This window comes from Phasianus colchicus, chromosome 4, assembly GCF_987193195.1.
Source record: "Phasianus colchicus chromosome 4, bPhaCol1.hap1.1, whole genome shotgun sequence".
Lineage (NCBI taxonomy): Eukaryota > Metazoa > Chordata > Aves > Galliformes > Phasianidae > Phasianus > Phasianus colchicus.
The window spans coordinates 36,154,223-36,179,828 of NC_143439.1; the positions used below are offsets into that span (position 1 = coordinate 36,154,223).

A 25,606-nucleotide genomic window follows, 5' to 3' on the forward strand; every position below is an offset into this window, starting at 1 on the left:
TGAAGTGGATTATGAAATTGACATAAATAGAGCTCTGTTGGCAGATCAGAGATAACCTCCGCTGGGATAAACTTCTTAAAGTGGAATAGGTATAGGTAGAACAGCAGGTGTTTGCACCTAAACAGACTGGTTTGTACCACATTCAAATTTCTGAGAGACCAAAGGATCTGGAAAACAAATTAATTCTGGTGCACAGTCAGTAGCAGTCTGTTTTGGGTGCAACTACAGCAACTTTGTTTGCAGTTGTTTTCTTTTCCTCTTTCCTTAACTTCTGTACAGTCTAAAGGTGAGGAGTAGCTATTGAGTTACTCCCCTCTGCATCCTGTTAGCCAGATTAGCATTGATTTCAAAATGAACCTGAATGGAATGGAAAGCCATGCCAGTTTGTTATCACTAGCAAAGTTCTAAATTTATAGTTATACTTCAATAAAACCTTTTGCTGCAAAACACCAGACTAGTAAAATTCATTAGTTAGATCACAACCCCATTACCTGTGTAATGAGCAAAATTCATTTAGCATTCAGGATTTACATTTTAAAGCTAACAGACAGCAGATCTAGTGCCACCCATACGAACAGACTAACTATAATCCTGAATTTGGTACAAACAGATTTAGTACCAGCAAACTTGGTCAGTTTCAAGTAGAGCTATCTTGTGGGGAAGAAAGAGCTAAGTCAGAGTGTGCTCATTTTCTGCACTATCCTTCAACATTTAAAACCTGGGATCTACGGAAATCAACCACATTGGGTAAAATTCACTTAGCAGCACATCATCTATTGTAGAAATGGACAGAAGCAGAGCATTGACTGCATAGGCTATAATATAGAGAATAGGTAGAAAGTGCCCTGAATTTAAACTACCTATTAAAGAGTGAGGACATGAATAGAGAATATCAGCGCAATTTCCATAGCTTAGCACTAGACTAGAAGGTAGCAAATTGTTTCTGAAACTGAAGCAAGTTTCCAAAACTACCTGCAGACATTCAGTGGATCCTTCATCTCATGTTTATTATGTGGAGTACAACAGATTCTCACCAAATTAGAACAGACAAAGCAGAGATTTGTGTTTGGCTTGTTAAGTAAATGCATTTTCTCCAGTTGTAGAAAGACTCTCCCACCAACATAAAGTCCTATGCAACAAAGAAAATGTCAATACACTTGCTTAGTCTAATTATTACTTTCACTAGATAGCCAATTTTTTACTACAACTCAAATAAGATGAACACAATGAATGGATTAGTTCATAAAGAAGAGTAATAAAGTTCATCATTTGGGGCAATAAGAGAGGGAGAGATTCAGCAAACAGTTGCTTACAAGTGGAAAACTTAGTGAAACTACAGTGACCTCCTCCTTGACAAGATCAATGCCACAGTTGAGCTTTAGCCAGCCACATCATCATGTAAATTGCTTTTCTGATAAGCCAGTTCATAAATTCTCTTTGCAAAGCTCTGCTGCTTACCAGAAGTCTGCCTACAGACAGAAAGATGGCATTTAATGGTACTTGGAAAATTGAGAAAAATGAAAACTATGAAAAATTCATGGAAGCGATGGGTAAGCCTTACATTTTGAAAGCCAGAATACAAACTTAAGCTGTTCATGAGCTACTGTCTAGCTAACCTGTCCTTTGTTGTCTGCTACTTTGCCCTTGCACACTGCCCTGCATTTATTTTCAAAAGTTTCTATAGAGGGGAATACAGGGTAGAAAAACACTGATTTTATTTGCATTGGGATAATCTTATGCATTTAGCTAATTCCAGTACAGGCATTTCAGCAGAATCTCTATGTCTACATTTGTGGAAAAGGCTCAGACAATTTGAGTGGAAAACTTTAAATAGAATTATACGTAAGGAATATTATTTTGATAAGACTGTTTGAAAAACTACAGAAGAAGGAAATTGCTGGTCTCCAGTTTTGCAGAACACACGATCTGAGTAATTTTAACATGTTAATGCTTATTTTAAGCTTGTACAAACTGTGTGTAATATGGACATAAATATAATCATCCTAGTTGGATGGTGATTTGTATTACACACATACTGCTCAACACTGCCTCAATGAAAGGTGGAGAAGAGTAAGACTCTGAGTTAAAATTCTGGACTAAGCTCCCTCAACTAAAGAAAAAGTCACAACAAAAATGCAAAAATGATGTGCTATTTTGTTTTTCTCTGATTGATGTTAATTGATTTTTTTTTTTTTTTTAGGCGTTAATGTGATGAAAAGAAAGTTAGGCGCCCATGATAATCTGAAACTCACTATTCAGCAAGATGGAAATAAATTTTTTGTCAAAGAATCAAGCAACTTCCGTACCATCGACATTGAATTCACTCTGGGAGTCAGCTTTGAATACAGTCTGGCTGATGGGACTGAACTTTCAGTAAGAGACTTTTGATATCATTATATATTCATTGAATAGTAATAACTTTACATAGTACAGTTTCAGGATTAATGACCCGTCTTCCTAAGTTCCTGTTTAAACTTGGCCTTTAAGGTCTGACAGTCCAGGAACACTTGCATCTTATATACAGAATCACAAATTAGCCTTAACTGTTAATGGTTCAGCATTGTGACAGGAAGCTCAGGGATGCATACGGTGCCCAAAAAGCAGAGTATCCAGCAATTTTCACATGCTGAAATCCAAGCAATTGCAAACTTTACTTCTTATAATACTCAAGTACACCATCTAGAGTGTAGTGTGGGTATCTGCAAGAAGTTAACCACATCGACAGAGAAAAACCTGAGCCTGACAAAAGGGCAGTTAAATAAGCTTTTTTCTAATATTTAATTTTTTATAGCCTTTCCAACTGTGTCCTAAAAAACATCATTACACTGTTTTAATCTCAAAGAACTTCTGCAGCTGTTAAATCAAATCAAATCAGTTTATTACAAAACATTTGTGGGTTGTTTTTTTTTTTTCCCATTGTAGGGTTCTTGGAACCTGGAAGGAAATAAACTCGTAGGAACGTTTACTAGAAAAGATAATGGAAAAGTACTCACAGCATACAGAGAAATTGTAGGCAGTGAACTCGTTCAGGTGAGTTGAGCAGTCCCTTATACACAATTTAAGAATATAATGAAGTGAAAACATTCTCAGAGACGTCCTGAAAGTCCAAAATGTTTTGCTCAAACCAAATAACCTCCCTTATCTTCAGATAAAATTCTCAAATCTAGTAAAAGTATTAAAATCTAGAGCTTTGGAATTTAGAACATAAAACTGGCAATGTGTGATTTCCAACCTGGGTGAGCTGTATCTTATCAGCACATTCTGAAGTCTGTGAATACAAGCCGTATGTGGAAGCCATATACATACTAGATACATTCTCCCTGAAGGCCCTTTTTTTGCCTTCTAAAGTCATCCTATAGGAGTTTTCCCAAGGATAACATTCTCAGCAGCTGACACAGAACAGGAAGCTAAAGACAAAAGAGAAACCTTTCATAGCTCTCTGACCAGCTGGTCACAAACTTCTTAAATAAATAACCCCCCCATGGACAGGTGTGAGCTCTGAGCTATCTGAACACAAGAGGCAAACTCTTTCTCACATTTCTAATAAAAGCAAGCACATACGTGACACCTGGGAATATTTCAGTAGTGTGGGAGATTTAGTTTGTTTGTTTGTTTTGTTTTTGAAAGAACTGTCCAGTGGTGGTTCAAATGTTTCCATAGAGAATTTATGCCTATTGACAACAGGCTGCTTTCCTTCTGTTCCTTTCCTCAGAGCCCTTCCAAAGGCTTTTAGGCCCCCACATGGCCACCTGCCATAATTAATTAAACCACCTCTGACCACAACACCTGTTAAATAAAAGTTTATAATAGCAGTCACTGATTTTTCTTCTTAATTTCTGAACAGACCTATGTGTACGAAGGAGTTGAAGCCAAGAGAATCTTCAAAAAGGAGTAAATCCTTTACCCAGAACAGCACTGGAATCAAAATCCTGTTTTTAAAAAAAGACAATTTTTCTACATTTACTTTTTTTTTTTTTTAAATCTCCTCACAGCACCTCCTAAGTTGTGATTATTCAGCCCTAATGAAAACACAAGTTTACATTTAGTATTTTACCTTGAATTAAAAAAAAAAAAAAAAAAAAAAAAAAAAAAAGTCCAGTTAAAATTTGAAGCAAAGACTAAAAAGTTACTTGTAGGAAGTAACATGAATAACATACGGTAAAAGGCTGCCAAAACTATTTTCTATAACCAAAACTGCAATATTTTTGCACTGGCTCTTGAATACCAACTTAGCTTCCTTACCATAACATTTGTAGTGACAAATGGTTTCTTTGTGTATGGAGCATTGTGTAATAAGAATGGTAAAGCTTAAGAGAACCCTGACAACAAGCAAGTCTCAAAAACTGTTATATGAAAATAGAAATATACAATAAATAAAAAAAAATATGCTCTGATAATACAGCTCACTTTGTTGTTTTAAATAGTATCTCTGATACCTTGCTGATCCTGCTTTGGCAGGGGGGTTGGACTCGATGATCTCTGGAGGTCCCTTCCAACCCCTACGATTCTGTGATTCTGTGATTCTGTGATCAACAGGAGCAGTATCAAGCACTTACTGATGAGAGACAGATATCTCACACAGTAATCTTATAAGTTTGGTTTAAAAACTATGGCAATGCTTTAAAAACATACAGGCTTTGAGCTGTCCCCGTTTATTGAGGGTCAAAATCATTCTATCAAAAAGAGTACCAGCAGCTCTGAGTGATTTTCTTTCAGGACATGAATGAAAATATTAAGGAGTCTTAACTAGATAAAGAACGAGTTCAGATTAAGCTGACTTCACATGCAGTGCTTCTGATAGGTAACAAACAGGCGCCACATTCTGCTCGTGCTGCTTATTCTGCAGCTGCTAAGTTCAACCCAGCCTCAACCCCCTGCAACAGTGCTATTTCCTAATGCCCTTTGAGGGTCAGCACTCTGCCCCGTGCTTATTCCTGTTTCTTAATGGGCACAGTTGCACTTTGATTTTAACGGCTTTTTTTTTCTTTTTTCTTTCTTTTTTCTTTTTTTTAAGTACTTCGTTAATTTCATCCCTCTCTCCTTGACTGTTCGCTGGGAATAAAAGAACTAAAGCAAAACCTTTCAGCCTTCAGTTACTCCTGTAGCTGAAGCCTCTCTGTCCTACGCTCAGGGCTCCCTCTGCTGGCACCACGCTCTCATGGCGCAGACAGGATTCTATTTGAGATGATGACGCAACTCATTTCCTTATAAACCGGGATTTCCCCCGCCTGCCAGATATCGATTGTAATAGATAGTCTGCTCACCCTTCTACACAGCGGAGCTACCTGCAGCCCTTGCAATGCTGACGGAGCCGGCGGGTCTCAGCGCCAGCTTTGTGTGCTGGCAGCTCCTCTCACAGCGTAAGCCACGCGGCTTTCCGCGCTCTCAGGCAGCACGGCCAGCTTTCGACGCTAAGCGTGCGCGTGTCTCTGAACAGCTTCCAGTTTTCCCGCCTATCTCCACACCAGCATTTCCGAGCCGATCCCTTAGCGTTCTCCGGGAAGCCACAACAAGAGTGTGTCTATGCTCCCACTCAAGTCCTGGCGCGGTTTAAGAAGCACGGCCAACGTGACGGGCGGGGGCTGATGTCTGTTTTCCACACAGCTGACCGGGCACGCCGAGTGCCGGCACGGAGGCGCGACCAGCAGAGCCACGGAGCAGTGCAGGAACGGCACCGGCTCCGAGCCGGCCTCCCACAGCGTTACTCCCCTCAGCAGCAGCAGCAGAGGCGGGACTTCCCTCTTTGCCTATCTTTCGCCACACTGACCCGGGGCCCCGCCAGCTCCTCAGCGGCAGGGCTACCCGACGGATAGGGGGCAACGCCCTTCACGGCAGAGAAGCCGCGGCCAACTACGGTATCCCGACCGCTGCACAGCGCGGCCGCGGACAGCGCCACAGCGAACGCGGCAGGCGGCTCTGAGCTCGCGGCGGGCGGCGGCAAACCGCGCGTCACGCGGCACGGGCGGTGCCCGCGCGAGGGCGTGGCGGCGGTACGTGCGCCCCGCTCCCATTGGCCGCCCACCCGGAAGCGCAACGAGCGCCTGCGCGCCGCGTACCGCGCCGAGCGTCTCGCGGCGGCCGCTCCGTGCGGAGGAGATGGAGGCGGCCGTGCGGCGGCGGCCGCAGCCCGAGGACCAGAGCGCGGCGAATGGAGAGCGGCCGCAGGCCCTGTCGGGGCAGTCCTACTGGCTGGACCTGTGGCTCTTCGTCCTCTTCGACGTGGCGCTCTTCGTATTTATCTACCTGCTGCCCTGACGGGCCGGGCCCAGGTCAGTCGGGGCGAGGCCGGGGCAGGGCGGGTCCCCTCCGGGCGGCAGCGGGGGCGGCGGAGCAGCGGTGGCGGTCCCTGCCGCCGCCTCAGCCGAGTGCCGCGTCGTTCCGCTCGGCGTGAAACGAACGTCTCGCGGTTGAGTCCGTCACCTCCGGCCTGAGCGCCCTCACACGCAGCCGGAGTCCGCAGGCTGCTGCCGCCGCTCGGGACGATCCGCTGCGGCACGGAGGTTTCCGGTTAACGAGCCGTGAAGCAGAGGCCGAGATTCACGGACAGAGAGCGGTAAACGCAGATGTAATTCCGAACAACCAGCTGCTCGGCTTCTTTCGTCAAAAACGCTGTCACTTTGTAGGTCGGGCAGTACACTGGATGCTTCTTTCACGCTTGCTGCATCTCCTAAAGGCTGTACAGCTCTGAAAGTAACCGGAGCTTTCTTTTTTCCACAGAGCCACGTGGATCAGGAATCACTTGGACGCACCTTAGGAACACAAACGGGACCATTTGGAGGAGAAGCATTTGCACAGCATAGACAGCAATGGAGAACGAGGCTTTCCACTGATGGAAAGGCAAGAAGCCCCGGAGCTGGAGAGATGGGTGCATGCTGTATCACTGTACAGCCCGGGATGTATTACAAGTATTGTCTTTAGGATTGTGCCTGTATCTTATCTTTCCATGTTCTAAACTGTGCCTTTCAGGACAGGAGAGAGTTTGACTGTGCTTTTGTAATTCGCTTGAAGACTTGAGTATAAATGAAAATATGCACTGTTTGAATAAAACCCAGCAGTCAGAGACTGAAATTGTTACTGACTTATTTGCTCAGAAGACGAAACTTAGCCCCTTTATCTTGCTTTCAAAAAATTAACACTCTCTGTACAGAAGTGCATGTGAGATTCTTGCTTCAGCAGTTACTGTGCCAGTGCACAGCAGTAGCTGCTGCCCTCACCTGCTGATTTAGGTAATACAAGTTCTGATTTACTCACTATGAGCAGCAAAGGAAGGAGCTTACAAGAGCATTCTTAAGCAATTGCCAGGCAAAGGAAGGAGCTTACAAGAGCATTCTTAAGCAATTGCCAGGTTTCACATACCACTCCCATCAAAAATTTCTAAGTCTCTGGCTGTGATGAGGCTTTCAAAAACAGTGTTGCATCAGTGAACATCGTGAATGCTCAAGTTGCTTGCTGGACCAATGAGGTTTTTAGGAAGACTGGATGAAGGCACTTCATCTGTATTCTTTATTTTCATCTTATTAATAATTTCAGAAGTACAACTTGATTTTTCAGAAATATAAAATGTAACTGGAGTTCTGAGTTCGGTTGTTCCAGTATTTTCTGATACAACCTGACAAGAGCTTATTTTCATTTAATACAATATTCAGGACACAGAAGTAGGTATGCATGCTCTATTTTCTTTTTTTCATTCTTAAGCAGTTCTTCATTGATGCTGGTTTTCATTACATATTTAACTTGTGTATTCAAAAACAAGACTGATGCTTTAAGAACTGAGTTACCTTTAACTGCTAGTGCTTATGACCTATGAAAATGTCAGTAGCTTAAAAGCTACTGGAAAAAAAAGTGAACAGGGATTGGATTCTCACAAATGGGAAAATGGTTTCCTTTTTTTTCTTCTACAACTGAACTGAACCTATTAAAGAGGTAAGTTTACTTTTGTTCCCCCTTTTCCCCCAGAGATTTCACTGTAAAGTCACAAAGGAACAAGCTACTAGAGGAACACTAAAACTGCTTCATTTCTCCTTTGTAAGGAAGACCGTTGAGAATAAGTCTTGACAGTTTTGACAGAAGAGAACCTAACGTAGTGATTTAGTTTCTTTCAGTTAAGTCTGACAGAAAAGGTTTTACATATCTCGGAAAACTTAAAGCTATCAAAGCACAGGCTTGTGATGCTTTGAGCTCAAGCTATTTCATAGCTTGAATAACTGCAATACCTGAATGTAAGCATCAAGACAACCTTCATTTCTAACTAGTACAGCAAATCTGTACTATATTATATACTATATATATAGTACAGTATACTATATTAGAAAGCCAACTTTATAAACCAGTACTTCAGATGATGAATTTTACTGTTTAAATATGGTCAGAGAACCACCATCTCTTTAAAGCTTTCAAGCATTACTATTAGCTATCATTTTTAAAAAGTGTGGCTCTGGAAAGCCAGGGTGTGGTTTCATTGTTGCAGGTTTACTTCTTGTTTTTAAGGAAAGCGCAGCATACAAAAAGAATACAGACAAAGACATTTTATATTTTTATCTGATAATTTGAACAAGCAGAACTTTGCAAGAAAATAATTCTAAAGACTGAAAAATATATTAATTACAAGACTTATTAATGTATTTACTGTTAAAAATATGTCTAGGCTCTTATACAAATCTATAGCCAGGAAGGGACATTTATAAAAAATAAATAGGCACCCTACGTAAGTCAAGACAAGTTATCACTTATTTGTTAGCAAATATTACATACATACATGGAGTGCAGAGTCAAATATAAAAACAAAGGTGCCTTAATTAGCTGTTTACTATTATAATTAAACACCTGGTAAACATGGGTCACATAAAAAGTCGTCTGGTAAGATTGTTTCAAGCAAAGCAAGAAGACAGAAGTACATCTAAATTACTGCATCTACTTTAAAAATAAGTTTTACCAGTTGTGCTCACTGGAAACCAAATTCATTGGCATCAGTAACAGGCATTCATATTGCTTGTTGTATACAAGTATGAACATCGCTATGCATGTTTAAAAATAACTGTTATAACATCATTCACAGTTGTTGCTGTGCTATTTATACATAAAAATACTGTCATTTCAAATACAATTTCTGCAAACATTTTACAAATTATACATTATTTACAAATTCCATACTCTTCTTTGTTGTTTGGTTTTTTTTTTTTTTTACACAAGTATTAGAAGACAGCTTTACTGAAATGCTATGTATAGCATGTAACATTGCTGTAGGAACATTAGAAAAAAATTTACAAGAAAAAAATTTACAAGTTTTGAAATCTCTTTCAAAAGTAAGACAATTAGGATTCTTCCAAGGTTTTTCACACTCAAGGCTTTTTTTCTGGTTTGTTCACAAAAAGATACTTTGTTTACCACCAACCATTCCTAAACATGCATAATTATTTGCTACAAGCTCCAGAATTCATTTCTTCCTATAATAAATTCTCATCAATAAGGTAAAAATAAGGTTCATCTAAGATACTTTGTTGCATATGTTGTGTTCCAGTTTGACTACAAGTTACAAGTAGTTTAAAACACTGACCATGAAGAATAACCAAATGTATAACTTTGTTTATGTTAATGAGTTCAACCAAATGTCAACGTTTGGTTGAGGCCCTAAAACTCACACATAAGGTATATAAACATAAAAAAGCCTTTCTGACTAACAGTGCAAGCATAAGCAAGAGTGTTTTCCATGAATATTTAACTTGCTTGCAATATTTTCCTAACTAAAAGGCATTTATGTTTAGATATAGTCAGCAGCACCCCCTTTTTAAGATAAAACTAACAGAAATAACTTCAAAATTCAGTCTTTCCAGATTAATTTTAAGTTATACATTACTTAGAATAGACTGAAACAGAATTCTAAGCCTATGCTTCTGACTCAGCAACACAGAGTGGGTTATTTCAAACACTCAGGGCTGCCATGAGGGTAAAATCCTGTTCACCCTGCTTTTTTTCCCACCTTCCACCTGTGCACTGATTTAACATATAACCAAATAAAAGATTAATTAAAATTCTCTTCTGCTTTTTTACTGAATTAAATCGGATTAGCAAAAGACACAGTAAATGCCAAACCTGCCAAAACAGCAGGGCAGAGTGCTAGAACAGAGGAAGCAGCTTTTTTTTTTTCATGCTACTCCAGTCTGAACAGCTGCAGGATCATTCGCACTTAATTGCTATAACAGTACTTAACTATTTGTAGAATTGTTTCAAAGAGGTAAAATTTGTCAGTAAAATCATGTATAATCCCCACTAAATGTTGCCAAAAACATCAAGCTGAAAAGATAAGTTGAATAAATAACAACAACCTCCCTAGGGACATTGTGCACAGCATGCTAGATAAATCTCATCTTGAAAGACTCCAATAATAGGTTTTCAAGATGTGGCTGAACAGAGCACTAGATTATCTCAAAGCTCCCTTTTCTCAAAAAAAAAAAAAAATTGGACATGATTATCTTCTGAGATCCCTCCCAACCTGGGCTTGGGCTGTTCTTTGCTTCCATAATTCTGAAACCTTGTAAAAATACGCATTTGATAGTTGTATAGTAAATCTGTATTTTAAAATTAGCATCACTACTGCTCTATCAGTTTGTAGCTTATATAATTGAATTTCAGTAAGGATACAGCTTACAGGATAAACAAATCTGATAAGCAAGTTTAAGAATTTGTACAGAGCAGGTATATTAATAGGCTAGTATTACTATAGTTTACTTGGCACTACTGCTGCACAGTATGGAGCAGGGGAGGCAGGAACAAAGCAGGACAGCCAAGGGAGCCCTGCTCTTTCCTGCCTTGCAGCACTGGCAGCTCTAGGACTTCGCTGGGCTCCTTGTGCTTTGTTGGTGCCTCAGGAAAAGAAGACATAAGCTGGTTAGCAGCAGGAAGGACAAGGGAGGGAGAAGGATAAGAAGGACAAAGAGGCAGACGATGACTCCAATGAGAAAAGCAACATGGGTAGAGTTTGGGCCTAGAGCACACAGTGGCCAGTACCATACAGGGCTGACAAATGCTAAGGAGTGGAATAGCTGGTGGACAAACGTCTTTGGGCCTGCTAAGGATGCTTCTTGCCACAGCTTCACACTGGCTTCAGCAAGACATTAGGGTGAACTGTGTCTATGAAGGACAGAGTGCCCATTAAGAAAATGTGCCTGCTCACACCTCTGAGGCCTCTCCCTAGGTACATCTTCCACCATGGAGGAGATACCAGCAAGGAAGTCCTGCCTGCACCTGGAGTGTACCTGCACAAGGAAGTGTCTGCTAAGGGATGTGCTGTGTTTTCTTCACCACACTCAGAACAAGTTGAGAAGGAAGCAGGAGCCCAGCCACTTAAACACCTGCTGCAAAGGCTCCTACCTGCATGCAGAGAAAACTGTCCGCTAGTTCCAGAACCAGGTGACAGCAGCTTGGAGGCCTCAGTTGCATGACTGCTGCCTGACAGTGCTGCCCTCTCACAGCTCCTTCAAGACTGAGCTCACCACTACCTCTACTGAAATGATGTTTAGGGTACAGCTCCACAACCCGGACATGTTCCTGAGTATTAAGCAGGCTGATGCCAGCTTCAGCAGCAGCACAGCATAAGCCAGAAATCTATGCTGGGGCAGCAATTCAGTTTGTTGGGCACACAGCCAGGTGTGTCCAGCACCACAGCTTCCACCTCCAACTATCTGCAGTCTTGTACATGTCTGCTCATGGGCACAAGTTCCCCCCATCCCAAGCCCTGAAGATAGTTCACAGAATCACAGAAACATCAAGGTTGGAGAAGACCTACAAGATCATCCAGCCCAACCATCCACCTATCACCAATAGTTCTCACTAAACCATGTCCCTCAACACAAAATCCAAACGTTTCTCAAACACCTCCAGGGTTGGTGACTCCACCACCTCCCCGTGCAGCCCATTCCAGTGCCTGACCACTCTTTCAGTAAAGTAGTATTTCCTAACACCCAGCCTAAATCTCCCCTGGCACAGCTTGAAGCCATCATTCACAGTTGTGATTCGCCACCTGACAAGCACAGCCCCTATCAAGGCTGACACATAAGGGATTGCCCATGTGGCAGAATGATCTACCGCAGCATCTCTGCTGCTGCCTAGAGAAGAAATGCCTCAACTGCTTCCTTAGGCTACCACAGGGTGCCTGAGAATATGGGTCTTATCACAGCCTTCTGAATGGCTCGTCTGCTCAACATCTTCCAGCAAGCTACTCACAACCAGGTGCTGCTTAAATTCAAAGACCTGTGAGATCACCTTACAAGAAGGCTGACCCTGAAAGAGGTCTGCACTGAGATAGGAATTGGTCTTCTCACACAAAACTGCTGATGGGACTCACAGCTGGTGGCAGATGATGACCTGCTACAAGAAGGAAGAAGAGGGCAGGCAGGATGCAGAGACAGAAAGGAGAGGGAAGGCCCTGTGCTGCAACTTTCTGATAAGAGAAGCAACATCCTCACCGGGACAGTCTCCGCAGCACAGAAGACAGTGATGTAGCCATAAATTTTCACCCTGCGTTCCCATCCCATGAACTGGCACAGCCTGGGTGGCCATTCTGCACAGGACTTGACATTACCCCTCCCAGCTGTGGTTATGCAGTGATCCAGCAAGAGGCACCACTAATGTGCCTTGATGTGCTTGCTAAAGGCAAGGTGGAGAATCTGTCTGTCCCAGGACTGAGCATACTAGACAAGTAGCAGACACTACTCAACAGATGTCGGTATTGCTCTCGCACATTTTCTCTGCTAACAAACCTCATTTTTGGGAACCTGACTTCATACAACTTAAGATGATGTTGAGTGGAGGCTTGTAACAAAGAATTGTTAACATGTAGGCAGTGATCACTCACAAGCTTGGAGAGACTTCATTACTTCTGTGAGCCCCTGTGTACAGATGTCAATAAACTGATTCTATGAACAAATACTCCATCCGTGACTATGCAGAACTCTGTGGAAAAGCATGGGCATAAGATGCTGAGTACACAACTGATGCACAACCAGGGAGAGCTGGCAGAAAACAAAAATCCACAGACCCACAGATTGACTGAGGTTGGAAGGGCACTCTGGAAGCAATATGGGGGTACTTATAAGACAGAAGGGAACAGACTGTTTAGCATGGTCTGTGTGATAGGACAAGGGGAAAATGGTTTCAAAAACCAGAAAGAGGGGAAATTTAGATTGAATATAAGCATTTGTTTTTGGTGTTCTTTTTTTTTCTTTACCATAAGGTCAGTGGAGTACTGGAACGTTGCCAAGAAATGTGGTAGATGCCTCATTCTTGGGGCATTCTCAAGTCTGGCTGGACTGGGCTCTGAGCAAGCTGATATAGCTGTAGGTTTCCCTGGTCATCGTAGGGGAGCTGAATCATGACCTTTAAGGTCTCTTCCAACTCTAATGGTTGTATGACTTTATGATTCTACTTGAATTCCCTTTAAAAAAAAAGAACCTTACCTATCACTTACAAACAAAACAGTTCTAAAGAATTATTATTAAGGCTTTTAAATAGCAAGCTAGAAAAATCTCTGGATAAACTTGTATTAAAGACACTTAAAGGTTTGTGAAAGCACAGACTCTCAGCAACATCAGTCAAAACAACCTCCTGCTGCCTGTCAGGGAAAATACTGCTCTGCTGTACCCACTGTGTAATATTTACTGGTAGTATATTTATTCCTTTTGTTAGCCTAAGTACGTAGTGACTGAAGTCTGAAGGAACACTTCTTATACTGCAGCTATTTAAGTCTTTAAAAAATATTTTTGATTAGTAACATCTAGTTGATCCCACTGCTGTAAAATGTATACACTTAAAGGGACCCTTTTTAACATAAATCATAGAAGACAAGCCAAGTAACAGAGGTAAGCATTAAGGCAACTAGGAGTAATAAATCAAAGACCTAGAAGTTTAGCACCTCTTCTCCTCTGTTCACCTCCGTCTGCATATTCATTTAAACTCCTAAGCAAAATACAGCTGACTGGGTACCAACTACCACACAGAGATTCAAGTCCTGTGCCCATTTACAGACTACATGAAATGCAACAGTCAGATCCAGATGTATTATTAATCTATCTACTGCAGTGTAAGCCTTCTACATTTGCTTTGTACCTTTGCTCAGATGTGGGATGCGTGGGCTCAAGAGTAGTATGATACGTAGCATTCAGTTCTACTCCAGTTGGTGTTAGATGCTTTTCTTTGTGAAAGCTTCCACTATCTGTAAAATAAAGCTTGGGTCTCTGATGATATTTCATCCTGTATGTGTCAGTCATACAACTGTCTACTGAAAAATAAGTTGTTAGGGATACACTATCACTTCCATCCACATAGCCAGCACTTGGTCCTGTATGATGAGATCCTTTCTTTAAGAAGTTCTCAGACATCAACCAAAAGTCATTAACTGGTAAGCTAGGTGGAGAATCTGGTTTATGAACAAACAACTCATTCCCTTGAAATGACTCCTTAAGCCTTTGATCGCTTGCAAATACATTTGTTTCTGATGCAGACTTAAAAGGTGTACCTGTTTGTCTTAATAAATTATTCTGCAACACTTCTGTTGATTTTACATCAGCTACTGAGTTAGTTTCTGATCCTGGCAAAATATTCAGAGCATATTTCTTTGGAGGTAAAGGGGGAGGAAGATTCTGGTAAACGGCTTCTGGCACCCAAAGAGCATCCACCCTTCGGAGCTGGTGTCCGGCATGCTCACAGGGAGGCCTTTCTGAGGGATTCTGTGGCACAAAAGGTGAAAACCCCACCTTGGGACCAAATGTTCTTGCATGATGAGGCTGCGGTTGGGAAGAAGGGTGGAAGTCATTGTTGATGGGCTTCCTTCCACAGTTGTTTTCTGTATAAGAGTGAGATACACCAACAGCGCAATATGCTGACACATTCATTGTCTCAAATCTGTCTGGATTAAGCCACTCTGAAGAACTCTGTTCATTTGCCTTGTTCTTACTGTCTGACTTCACAATCTCTTTAACAACTGGCTGTAGAGCTGACGATGGGAAGAATTTCCTGCTAATCTCAGGCATTTCAGCTCTAAAAACAAACAAACAAAAAAGATGTAAGTATACCTATACAAACATAAAAGGCCAAATGACCAAGCACCTTTAACAACAGCCCTGGTAACACTGCCTGGATATCCTTGAGCTGATTAGAGATCTGGTGTCTGGTTAATACACAACTGTTTAAGTGTAACTTCTATTAAATCACTACAAGCTTCTTTCATCTGAAATGTACTGTGTCCCAAAAAAGCCTCAGCAGACAATTAAACAGCCGTAATAAGAAAATTCCTTAGAGATTCTGGACTATATCAAATACAAATTCTGTTTGTTTTTTTTTAAACATCTTTGTGACTCAGTCTGATGCATCAGTTTTTCAAAAAGCGTCTAACATTTTTGAGTGCCAAGCATGCATTTAGATTCTTGATTTCTGGGAGGTTCTGAGCATTTGCAGTTCCAATCAGAAACAACGAGTATACAGCCACAGCTTTTAAGTAGACATAACATTTTCCTCCCTTTCTTGCCAAGCTTTTCAAATCTTTATTGGATTACTGCGTTAAATCTCTATTGTTCTATGATACCAATTAAAAACAAAAATATTAAAAGTTTTTGCACTACTAAGATGGTTTAAAACTACCTAAGTATTTGGGGTTCCATCTACTGAATACCAAAATTAAAACTAGTTTTTTCCCCAGGAGTAGAGCTTTCAACCCTATACATTAGGTAAATGCCAAGGGCATCATCTGTCAAAAGATTTAACATCTGTCATTTTTCACACAGTTAACAGTGATTTCTGTCACGTTACAGAATTCAGTATTTTTTAATAGTATTACATAGTAAATTAATACTAGTTTAGTTTTGTTTTTTGTTTTTTTAATTTAGTTACCTCTTTACTTGCGGACTGGGCACCTGCAAATGTAACTCTGTTGGGATATTAACATGAGGTCTGTAGTTAACTTCTGTATTGATAAGGTCCTTCCTAGACTCTGGAAATGGAAAAAATATTTCAAAATAAATAGAAATACAGTCCAATTTCCTTGCAATTTTTCAGAGGTTAACAGGCAAACAAAACACAGCAAGAAACAACTCTTGACAGGATCTGACATAAGTCAAAGTAACATTTTTGAAAAAGAAATCTTCAGAGAATCAGAACATATATTAGCCCAAAATAATATAGAGCATTTTTTTGTTGTTGTTTAATATTGTCAGGAAAGGGGAATTATCACAGTTTTGGAGTCCTACGGACATGCTTTCAAACGTTGACACATCACATAATTATAAGCACATTTTAGAACAGGTTTTCATACAAGCATTTATGCAGACAGCCAAAATAAATTTAAGTTATATATTTCATGACTTTTGAAATTTCATATGATTTATTAACAAAATAGAATAATGTAAGACTGGGTTTTCTTTTTTTAAAATGAGAAATCATTAAGCATTCTTGAAACATTTATAAAATGCCAGATAACTGTTACTTCTCCTACAACAATTGCACAGTTTGCAGAGACACTGAGTACATAAAGAGCACTCTCACCCACACACCCTAAGCACACAGCATTAGGAGTGTGTGGGCCAGCAGTACTACACACACTCTAGAAACTCCTATTCACTGACCACAGAAAAAATTCTTTACTTTTAAAAATATACTATTTCTGAACAAAGCAGCCCCTATTGAACAGTGAATAAAAGAAGCATCGAAGAATCCATGTTGACACCACATAGAAAAGACTCTTGGCAAGTGACAAGCAACAGCCTGTTTAAAGATAGCTACTGTAAATGTTCTTAGCACAGTAACTGGCTCATTGTTTATTTTTTGATTTGACCACGTAGATTTCCCTAGTTTTAAATAAAGCCTCAGAAGCATTATTTTGCTATGTGAACTTATTTTTTTTTTTTTACTTAAGTCAAAAGAATGACAGAAGTTAAAAAAACAAACCAACCAAAAAACCCAAACAACTGAACTTTGGGCAACAATGGAGATTTGCTTCAAGGGTCTGTATCTGTCCTATCTTAAAGAGAGGAAAGATTAAAGATGCTAAATCTTTGACAAAGGACATAGGTTATAGAGGCCTAAAAGGTGTAACCTGAAAAGACAAATTCTTCAATATCCCTTTCCTTCCAGCCTTCAAATTAAAAAAAGTTACTGCTATTCCATTATGGTAAACAGTACCACAACCCTAGAAAAAATGCTTATGTGAAAATATGGTTACTTGAATAAGCCCTTATAGCTGCAAGGGTCAAGGACCTAAACTGAAAGCAAATTCAAAACTGCTCCAGCAGGCTGTGCCTTCAGAGATAACTAATAGTGAGGTAATCGAATAGCAAATATTTCATTCTACTACAGATTTTGTTAAGCCATAAATCACTTCTTTGAAAAAAAAGCATAGGCTATACAACTGCTCCTTAATTCCACAAAACAGTTGATGTGAAAAAGCATCCCAAGCCAAACTGAAGGAATGCAGCACATTAGGTCCTACCAAGAGGCAGTATCATAAATCTGTCAGGAGGAGGCAGCAAAGGTTAGTAAGCTGTTCTTCAGGGTGACCATGGCACACGTTCAACCAAAATTGCTCAGTGATACCAGGCGATTCGTGCCTCCAGAATTCCAGCTAACTTAAAAATAGATGTGTTATTTTCTCTTCTGCTGACATGAGATCCATTCAAGGTTAAAACCCGGTTTAGAGTCTATTGGGAATTTTGGCTCTAGGTTCTTTGCAAAACTAGATATGGGACACATGAGCACTGTGCTCAGCTAGAGACCGCCAGCCTTATCAACAGGTCATAAGCATCTTACTGCTAAGTAAACGTAATTCCGGTCTCTCAAATACAAACTGGTCTGCTTTAAGATTTATGAACATCTACTTTTACATCTGAGTAGGCAATCTAGATTTAAAATCATGAACACCCATTGTATAACCAAAAGTCAAAAGAGTTCTTTCCTAATAATTTACAAATACATGTGCAAAATTCTGCAATGTCTGAATTCTACACAAAAAATAATCAATTTCTTCCTACTGTTTTAGCTGCATATTTCCTGTAGTTTTGATTTTTTCCTAGGATTTTCTTTTTCAGTATTATGCCCAAATTTTAGTTTGCATGGTTTTCTAGTGTGACAAAGAAGTAAAGGTAATCCGGATTCTTGCTGACATATTCATCAGAGCTTCAAAATGATTGTAAATGGAACTGGAGATGTCTCATGCTAGTGAACTCAACAACCATTTTCCCTGCCAAGAATACTTTTTACTGAACTTGTCAGTGGCAATTTCATAGATGTGTGCCTTCAGAGTCAAGGGATCATTTTCACAAAGACAACTGAAAGCGCTTTATTTCTATGAAAATAATTATCAGTAGCTAGCATAGTTATTACTATGAAAAGCCACAAGAAGATACTTTATACCCCTAATCTTGTATTTCCAAGAGTTATAGTCACCTTTCTCCAGTGTGAAAAACATAAGGTTGCAAATTTTGCCCCCACACTGTTCATATTATTTATTCTGCATACACAAAGATACCACCAGCCAAGTTCACTGAACACAAACGTCATAATCATCAATGCATAAGTAAAAATTAAGAACACTGTATCTGCTTAATATTTTCCTCTCAAAATTTAATCACACAAATTAGAGATTGGTCACATGGGTCACTTACTTTAGTACTAGTTATCTACTGCTTACTCCTACAGAAAGAAGCAGCAATTTTATTTGCGTTACCACCATGTGATCCAACGTTACTATCTTTATAATGCTCTAACAAAAAGTTTATTTTTGTAGGTCAAAGACAAAATTCCTCAATTACTGGAATCCTTACTCAGCTCCTGTTAAAATCAAGAACCAGTAAAAATGATAGGCATAATTAAAAGTTATATGTTATACATTATTTCCCTGCAAAGGGACAAGATATTCTTACAAGTTGCTATGAGCAGCTACAGAAGATTTCTTACATTTCATTTTGCTCTCAGAAACGACTGGGTATTTACTTGTTGAAGTACCATTTTCTAGAAGTCCATATGGTATTTACCATACGGTAAGTTGGTAGTTCTAGTCTTGCTCATAGTATTCTGAAACATAATATGAGGTGGTACAACTGGTGCCTATAAATGACTCCTCCTCCTCAAGGTGTCCAGACATACACACTTTTTAGACAACCAAGATCAGTCTAAGTAAATTTTTATCTCACATGACAATCAAATTCTTCATTTTTTCCTCAGCCTATTAATCATATTAAAAGTAGTTCTGCAAAACATAAACACATGAGAACTTCAATTCTAATTTAGATTTTTTTTTTTGTTGTTAAGGAACTATTAAAAAGTTACTGAAATACAAGTACTGAATAGATTGAATAGACAGGACTTTAACATCACTATTCTTTGACAGTTATTATGATATTGTTTTATGATAACTGTAAAGGTCAGTTGGAATAGAAAACAGTACTGAAAAAATATGACACATGGTGAGTTATAGCTATATTTAATATATTAGTTTACTGTGTAAGCTAATTAAGCTCCCTATTCCTCATCCTGAGGGAGTCTTTTATATATTTTAACTAGTGCTTTCTGTGGGTTGTTTGTTTGGTTTTGTTGCTTTCTTGTTTGTTTTTACTACCTAATTATTTTTTCCCCCTACTGGAAAGTACAGTTATAGTACAGAATTACAGCAGAAAAAAAAACCAGAAAAACAGATCTTTGTGTTCCATGCAAAATTTGTCTTTTGTCATCAAGATAAAACACCAAAGTTAGTTTTCTTTCTACAATCAAAAAGTAACTGGAATAGCAACAAAGCAGCAGTACGGCAAATCCACCCCATAAGTTAAACTGAAATCTTAGAAGAAACTATACTGTACATTCTTCAAATGAAAGTATGATATCTATGAAAATCAAACATTTCCTGGGGAAGCGTCTTAATACTTATTGCACCTCTTTGTACAAGCACCATTCCATTGTTCCAGCAACAGTAGATAATGATTTTGGCTGGCCTCGTGGTGACCTGTAACATTTATACCGCCAAGGCATTTATAACAATCCAGCAGACATGTTATTATGTAAAAGGAAGCAGGTTTCCTTATTACAAGTGTTTCTTCCTGATTTTGCCTCATATCTTATAGGAAAAGAAATCGTAGCACAGCCTATCCAGACCTTTTTCTTTAAAAGCAAAACAAAACCCTCCTCAGCATCCACCAAAAACACATATGGAACTATTTTTGGGGAAAACACGGGGAAAAAAAGTACTCTTTTTTTGGGGGGGGAGGGGCAGGGAAGAAGGGGATTGTTTACTTTTGTGGGGACAGGGAAGAGAAATGGATACACTTGCTGAAAAAGCATTAAAATGAAAAATGTTCTCAAAGTGGCTCTCAAAGAACACAACAAAAATTCCAAGTCACATTTAACCTACTGTGTTGATTACAAACAAGACTCCAATTAACATCAATGAAAAGGAGTAAAACTAAATGCCTTATGCCAGCACAGTGTCACTCAAAATTCATGAGTACTGGTAAAAAGAAGTGTTTTTAGTGGGGAAAAATAAATGAAATCATGGCAAACTTACAGCAACATTATAAGTAAAGCAGATCATCAGAAACCTATCGTCTGTGAGATATTAGTATGTTAGTATTAAAATTTTGGTATACCTCAATTATTTCTAGAAAGCTCCTTGTTTTGTTTTGTTTTTTGTTTTTGTTTTTTAAACACAAGTTCTTACCATAGAAGTTTCTGTTCTGCTGAGGTACTGAATGTAACACATTTTCAGCTTTTTTCGTTGACAAATTCTGCTCACTGTAAAATAAGCATAGGTGATTTGAAGGGTTAAACTACTGATGTGCTATCACAAACATTATCCCCTTGAATGCATTAAACCTTGTCTGTTTGAAACTTTGTCTCCCTTTACTGCTGTCATGTTTTTCACTAACACACACTACAGAACATACGTAAGATGGAGAAGTAGCCCATGAATACTTTTAGCACAGCTTCCCTGCATGACAAGCTGTAATGATGCAGAGGAATTTAGGATCAACTGCAGTCTTTAATACAGACACTTGGAAAAACATGCAGTTCATGAGGATGGTGTATCCAAGTTTGTTCTGAGGATTACACGCCCACTCATCCCAGCCCTACTCTAGAGTGCAACAGCAGAAAGCTCATTATGCAACACAGAAAATAACGAAGAAGTGCCTTGCATTATCACAGCAGCCTGCTCCCAAAGCAGCTGCTTCCCAAAGCTATAAACAATACTAGAGCGATGTGCCATCTGTGAGAAAATATCACCAATTGCACAGAAAACATTTCATACAACTTTCAAAATGTACTAATAAATTGCTGAGAAAGCACAACTATTTTGAATATTTATTTTCTACAGTGATTTTAAGGGGGAACAGACAACACTGGTCACTTAACTCCAGTTATCTTAAGCATTCTCAATAATCACCACTTCAGTGCGGCAAATAATACTAGAAGTGCTCTTAGGAGGTCGTCTATTCCAAAACCCTGCTCAAATACGATCAGCTAGAGCAGATGCTGGTCAGTATCACGTTCAGTTGGGTTATGAGCATCTCCAGGGACAGAAGCTCCAAAAATCCCTAGAGCAGACTTGTTAATACAATTCATAGAGAGATCAATAAAATTTGGCTACTAATCACTTATTTACTGCCATTTCCATCTTTTTGTCAGGAGCCTGTCCATACAGCTGTTGTAGATATGATTTGTGAAGACAGTTGTATTCCATTACAGATAGCAAGTTACCCAGTAACTAAAAAAATTTATAACTAAAAAAGCATAGCAATTAATTCAAATTAACACACCCTGCCCAAAGCAGGGCTCAGAAATCCTGGCTCAGCACCATAATGATGTGGCTCAGTACTTTTCCAACAGAAACAAATAGTGCTGCAGCTTCAGAGTTAAGGTAAGATTAACTCCTAACTATCTGCATTCATATTTCTAGATATGTTGCTAGTTTTATACATCCTCAAGAGTATTGAAGTTCTAAAAGTATGCTTACTTGAAACAATGAATATAACAACTTATTTTCCTGCGTAGACAACCTATGTAAATTCTTAAGAGAACTAGCATTACCTGCAGGAAGCACTTTCTTTAATATTCTTGACATCTGCTGGATTGATTCCTTCAATGACAGGTGAGTCCGGATTTGCTGATCCATTGCTGATATGATCACTGCTCTCATAACCAGATTCTGTCCTCTGAATTTGCCAATTATCACCATGGAGTTTTCTCTCTGCAAATCCTTTGCTTTTTTCAGCATTCCCTTTCCCCGCTGAATCCAAAGAACTTCTACTTCCTGTATCTTGTTTTGTTTCATCTTCATATATAGTCATTAAACCTTTTTGGATTTGGTTCTCTTTTGGCCAATGGTTAAAGCTTCGCTCTTTTTCATGCTTAGATTTACTGTTCAGATTTGCCTTGTGCTTTGGGCTATGCTGTTTCTTCTCAGCCTCGCTGAAAATGCTGTCCACATTTAGTGTCTCTCGCATGGGTTTCCAGCCTTTACTTCTGCTTCTGCTACTGATGATACTTCCTTTATCCCTAGAGTCTTGACTGCTATCTGTATCATAGCCAGCAGTGACTCCATCAGTTCGGGTCCTAAGCATAGGTTTCTCACCAGCAGGAAAAGTTTCTGTTTTATTTGATCCGAGCACCTGTACAGGAAGTTTTGTTTGGGGAGGTACACCGTCATGTTTATAAGGCCCTCTTCCCTGGCTGCTGTATATGCGCTGATCCATACATTGTCTAAGCCCATTTCCAACCGGAGGAGACCCTGACTTAAAACTGGAACGATCTTCCCCAATTAAATCTAATGAGAAAGGGAGAGAAAAAAAAAAGAGAAAAGCTGCATTTAAGTTCTCACAAATAGTTATTCTTGATTTTATTACAGTACATACTTTTCTCATGTTCTCTCAACACATTCAGTAACAAATTCAGTATATATTTCAGAAAATTAAAAACAGATCTTACAATCCTCTCTTTAGAAAGGAGAATGAAATCCTTCACAGCTAACACAGATATGCAGATCTGTTTGATTCATTCATCCTCTGCTCAAATCTTTAGAACGTTACCTCTTTGTCTCCCAGATTCTCTTCTTGGTCCTCTGTCTGCATCTTTTCGTAAAGATGAGAAGTTTTTCATATCAGCAGCTTTCTGAGCACACTCTCTGGATATGTCCTTCAGCCTGTCCTTTTGATCACCATAAGCTAACTTAGCTGCAAAAAAAAAGATTAATTTGTCAAAGACACTAATAAAAAGCAATTTATGATCAAAATATACAGCAGTATTTATGCACAATAACATTTATATTTTAGTATTAGCACTACTTAAAGACTAACAAGTTACATAGCATAGATTCTTAAGAAAACAAGAGATAGACATTATAGGTACAAGTGTATAAACATCTCTAATAAATGCAACTTTTTTGAATTATATTAAAAAACTGAAGCCAAGTTTATTCTTGCCTAAATGTGAAGTCGTACTTTTAAGGAAGCAGTGGAGTAACTGCTTAAAAACAAGAAAATCCTCAATTTCTCAGGAGGTAAATGCTATTTTGGAGTCATTACCTCATCAAAAAAGAGGCATTCTCACGTTTGAAAAAGCTTGGCAATCCAACACAAAAAGGCAGAATAGAAATGTCTCTGAAGAGAAGCTAGCATCTCCCTCTGACATGTATTCAGAGTTTGGAGAAAAGGCATGGACATGTTATACAGAAGTCAATCCCCAGTATCACTAGTTATAGTTTTCTTTATGCTGTTATTGTTGTTTGTTTTCCTGGAAGCCTGGGTTACTGACAGAATGTAAACGTACCTTTAGAAATATATAATAAAACCCTTTTTCTTTTTTTGCCTTTTTTTTTTATCCCCAAACATACACATTGACATACAAGACTTAAAATAATACTGCAAACATACCTTTGATCAAACAATATGATTACAAGACAGGATGAATTTTGAGAAAAGGCTAGAGGCCTCAAGAGCCACTCCAGTATTTCAGACATTACTTAAACATCAGTTGCTATACAAAGATCCATTAAAGACAATGATAGAATTGTTGTTCTGGAAATAGTTCTAGCACAGAGGTTAGCACATACCTGAAATACTATTAAGTATTTCATAAGCCATGTATTACAGTTTGGGATGAAGGTACATACCTGGACCTTTACCACCACTAGCTTGAACTTGGCTTCTACTGAATGCTGAACTATCTGGCTGAAGTTTTTTATTACCCTTTTGACCAGTGGAGTCTCCAATTCCATTCTCTTTTAAATGGTCTGATTTAGGAGTAGAATGCTTCTCACATCCTAAAAAAAAATAAAAATAAAAAAAAATCTATCTTTAGAATGACAGGCTTCCTAATTTGAAATTCCCAGTATGAAAATTCAAAATATAATTCTTAGTTAAGAATTTGAAAACAAAAACCAGCCAATCAACCCACTCATTACAGTTCAATATGCTAGGCAATAAGGTTCTGTAATATTTTATATACTGCTTTATTCATAATAGCAGACTGCAGTGGAATAGTCTCTTCTCCTTCTTCCCTGAAGCAGTTTAAGTCCTATCACAACTCATCACATGAAGAGAACGCATGTCAAATTCAATTGCTTTTTTACTTACTAGTATGTTACATTCAAAATTGGAAAAAAAAAAGCAGTAAAAATCTCTGAGAAAATAAGTTTCCTGCAACTTCTGATTTTTCTCAAACTTGAGGGTAACGTGCATGTGCACAGGGATATGCAAACACCTCCAAATATACCTCCATATTTATATTAAGCTTTGCTTAAAATATCTTATAACTTTTAAAATACTGGTAAAATGCATCAATACATACAAAAGAGTACTTCTATATGCAAATTTACTGTGATTTTATTCTGAAAGAATTTACATAATTTTAGCAAGGACCAATCTATAATAAAAACATGTTCTCCCCCAGCCCCTTAATCCACGTGTTTGAGGTGGGAATATCAATTAAGACAAGACACACAGTTTCAGTATTAAACAAGTACACTAGTACTTATTGAGTACCTTTTGAGACCCCCTTAGATACTTGCTGATAAAAATATTTAAGAACATATCAGCAAAACTACTATTCCCATCTTTAAAGTCTTCATTTCATAAATACAGTTATTATTAAAATACATCTGATTACCCAAGTCTTCTGCATTTCCTCCTGTTGCTTTGCTTTGAGACCAGTGAATAATCTGCTTTGGAGCATCTTCTGGAGATACAGCTGTGCCATCTGGGTTAGCATAAAATAGCAGCAATGGCTGAAAGTGACATCGAATGCACCGGGAAACTACATCTTTCCATTTTGTTCCAATCTAAGAAAAAAAGTCATCTTTCTGTATCAAAACCAATTCAACAGAATTATGGAAAGAATAATTTAATAAGCATCAGGTACACAATCCCTAATTCTAAATACATTAAAAAACCAGTATTTTAGCACAAGTTTATGTAAATTGTAGCAAGAAGCTTGAACCAGCAGCACATCAGAACGTTAACACTGCAAATATAGTCATCAGTCATTAATTCTTCTTTTCACAAGAAAGAAAAACTCAACAGCTGATAGGAAGAGCATTAAAAGTCTTAAGTATCTGCTATCTGAAGGAATCAAGTTGATTCTA

At 38.9% G+C, this 25,606-nt stretch overlaps 3 protein-coding genes across 11 annotated transcripts in view; 2 read left to right on the plus strand and 1 right to left on the minus strand.

Annotated features, from left to right (window-relative positions):
- The first annotated feature begins 1,244 nt into the window (after nucleotides 1–1,244).
- Nucleotides 1,245–3,946, plus strand: FABP2 (fatty acid binding protein 2). Its single transcript, XM_090140082.1, has 3 exons — nucleotides 1,245–1,550; nucleotides 2,201–2,373; nucleotides 2,923–3,946. The coding sequence occupies exons 1-3, from the start codon at nucleotides 1,484–1,486 to the stop codon at nucleotides 3,037–3,039; spliced, it is 357 nt and encodes a 118-aa protein (XP_089996208.1). The 5' UTR covers nucleotides 1,245–1,483; the 3' UTR covers nucleotides 3,040–3,946.
- Nucleotides 3,947–5,299: 1,353 nt separating this feature from the next.
- On the plus strand, nucleotides 5,300–7,068 carry LOC116231239 (uncharacterized). The gene is made up of 3 exons (XM_090140057.1): nucleotides 5,300–5,515; nucleotides 5,814–6,269; nucleotides 6,718–7,068. Exons 1-3 carry the CDS (start codon nucleotides 5,300–5,302, stop codon nucleotides 6,916–6,918), a joined length of 873 nt encoding a protein of 290 aa, XP_089996183.1. The 3' UTR covers nucleotides 6,919–7,068.
- Nucleotides 7,069–13,050: 5,982 nt separating this feature from the next.
- USP53 (ubiquitin specific peptidase 53) overlaps nucleotides 13,051–25,606 on the minus strand; it is a 33,125-nt gene continuing 20,569 nt past the window's right edge. For all 9 annotated transcript variants that reach the window (XM_090139201.1, XM_090139205.1, XM_090139204.1 and 6 more), the window contains 7 exons: nucleotides 25,132–25,303; nucleotides 24,137–24,286; nucleotides 23,055–23,198; nucleotides 22,057–22,792; nucleotides 20,690–20,763; nucleotides 15,880–15,979; nucleotides 13,051–15,030 (listed from right to left, as the gene is read on the minus strand). In XM_090139201.1, the coding sequence (XP_089995327.1) occupies nucleotides 14,061–15,030; nucleotides 15,880–15,979; nucleotides 20,690–20,763; nucleotides 22,057–22,792; nucleotides 23,055–23,198; nucleotides 24,137–24,286; nucleotides 25,132–25,303 (2,346 nt within the window). In that variant the 3' untranslated portion in view covers nucleotides 13,051–14,060. The remainder of the gene's footprint in view (nucleotides 15,031–15,879; nucleotides 15,980–20,689; nucleotides 20,764–22,056; nucleotides 22,793–23,054; nucleotides 23,199–24,136; nucleotides 24,287–25,131; nucleotides 25,304–25,606) is intronic.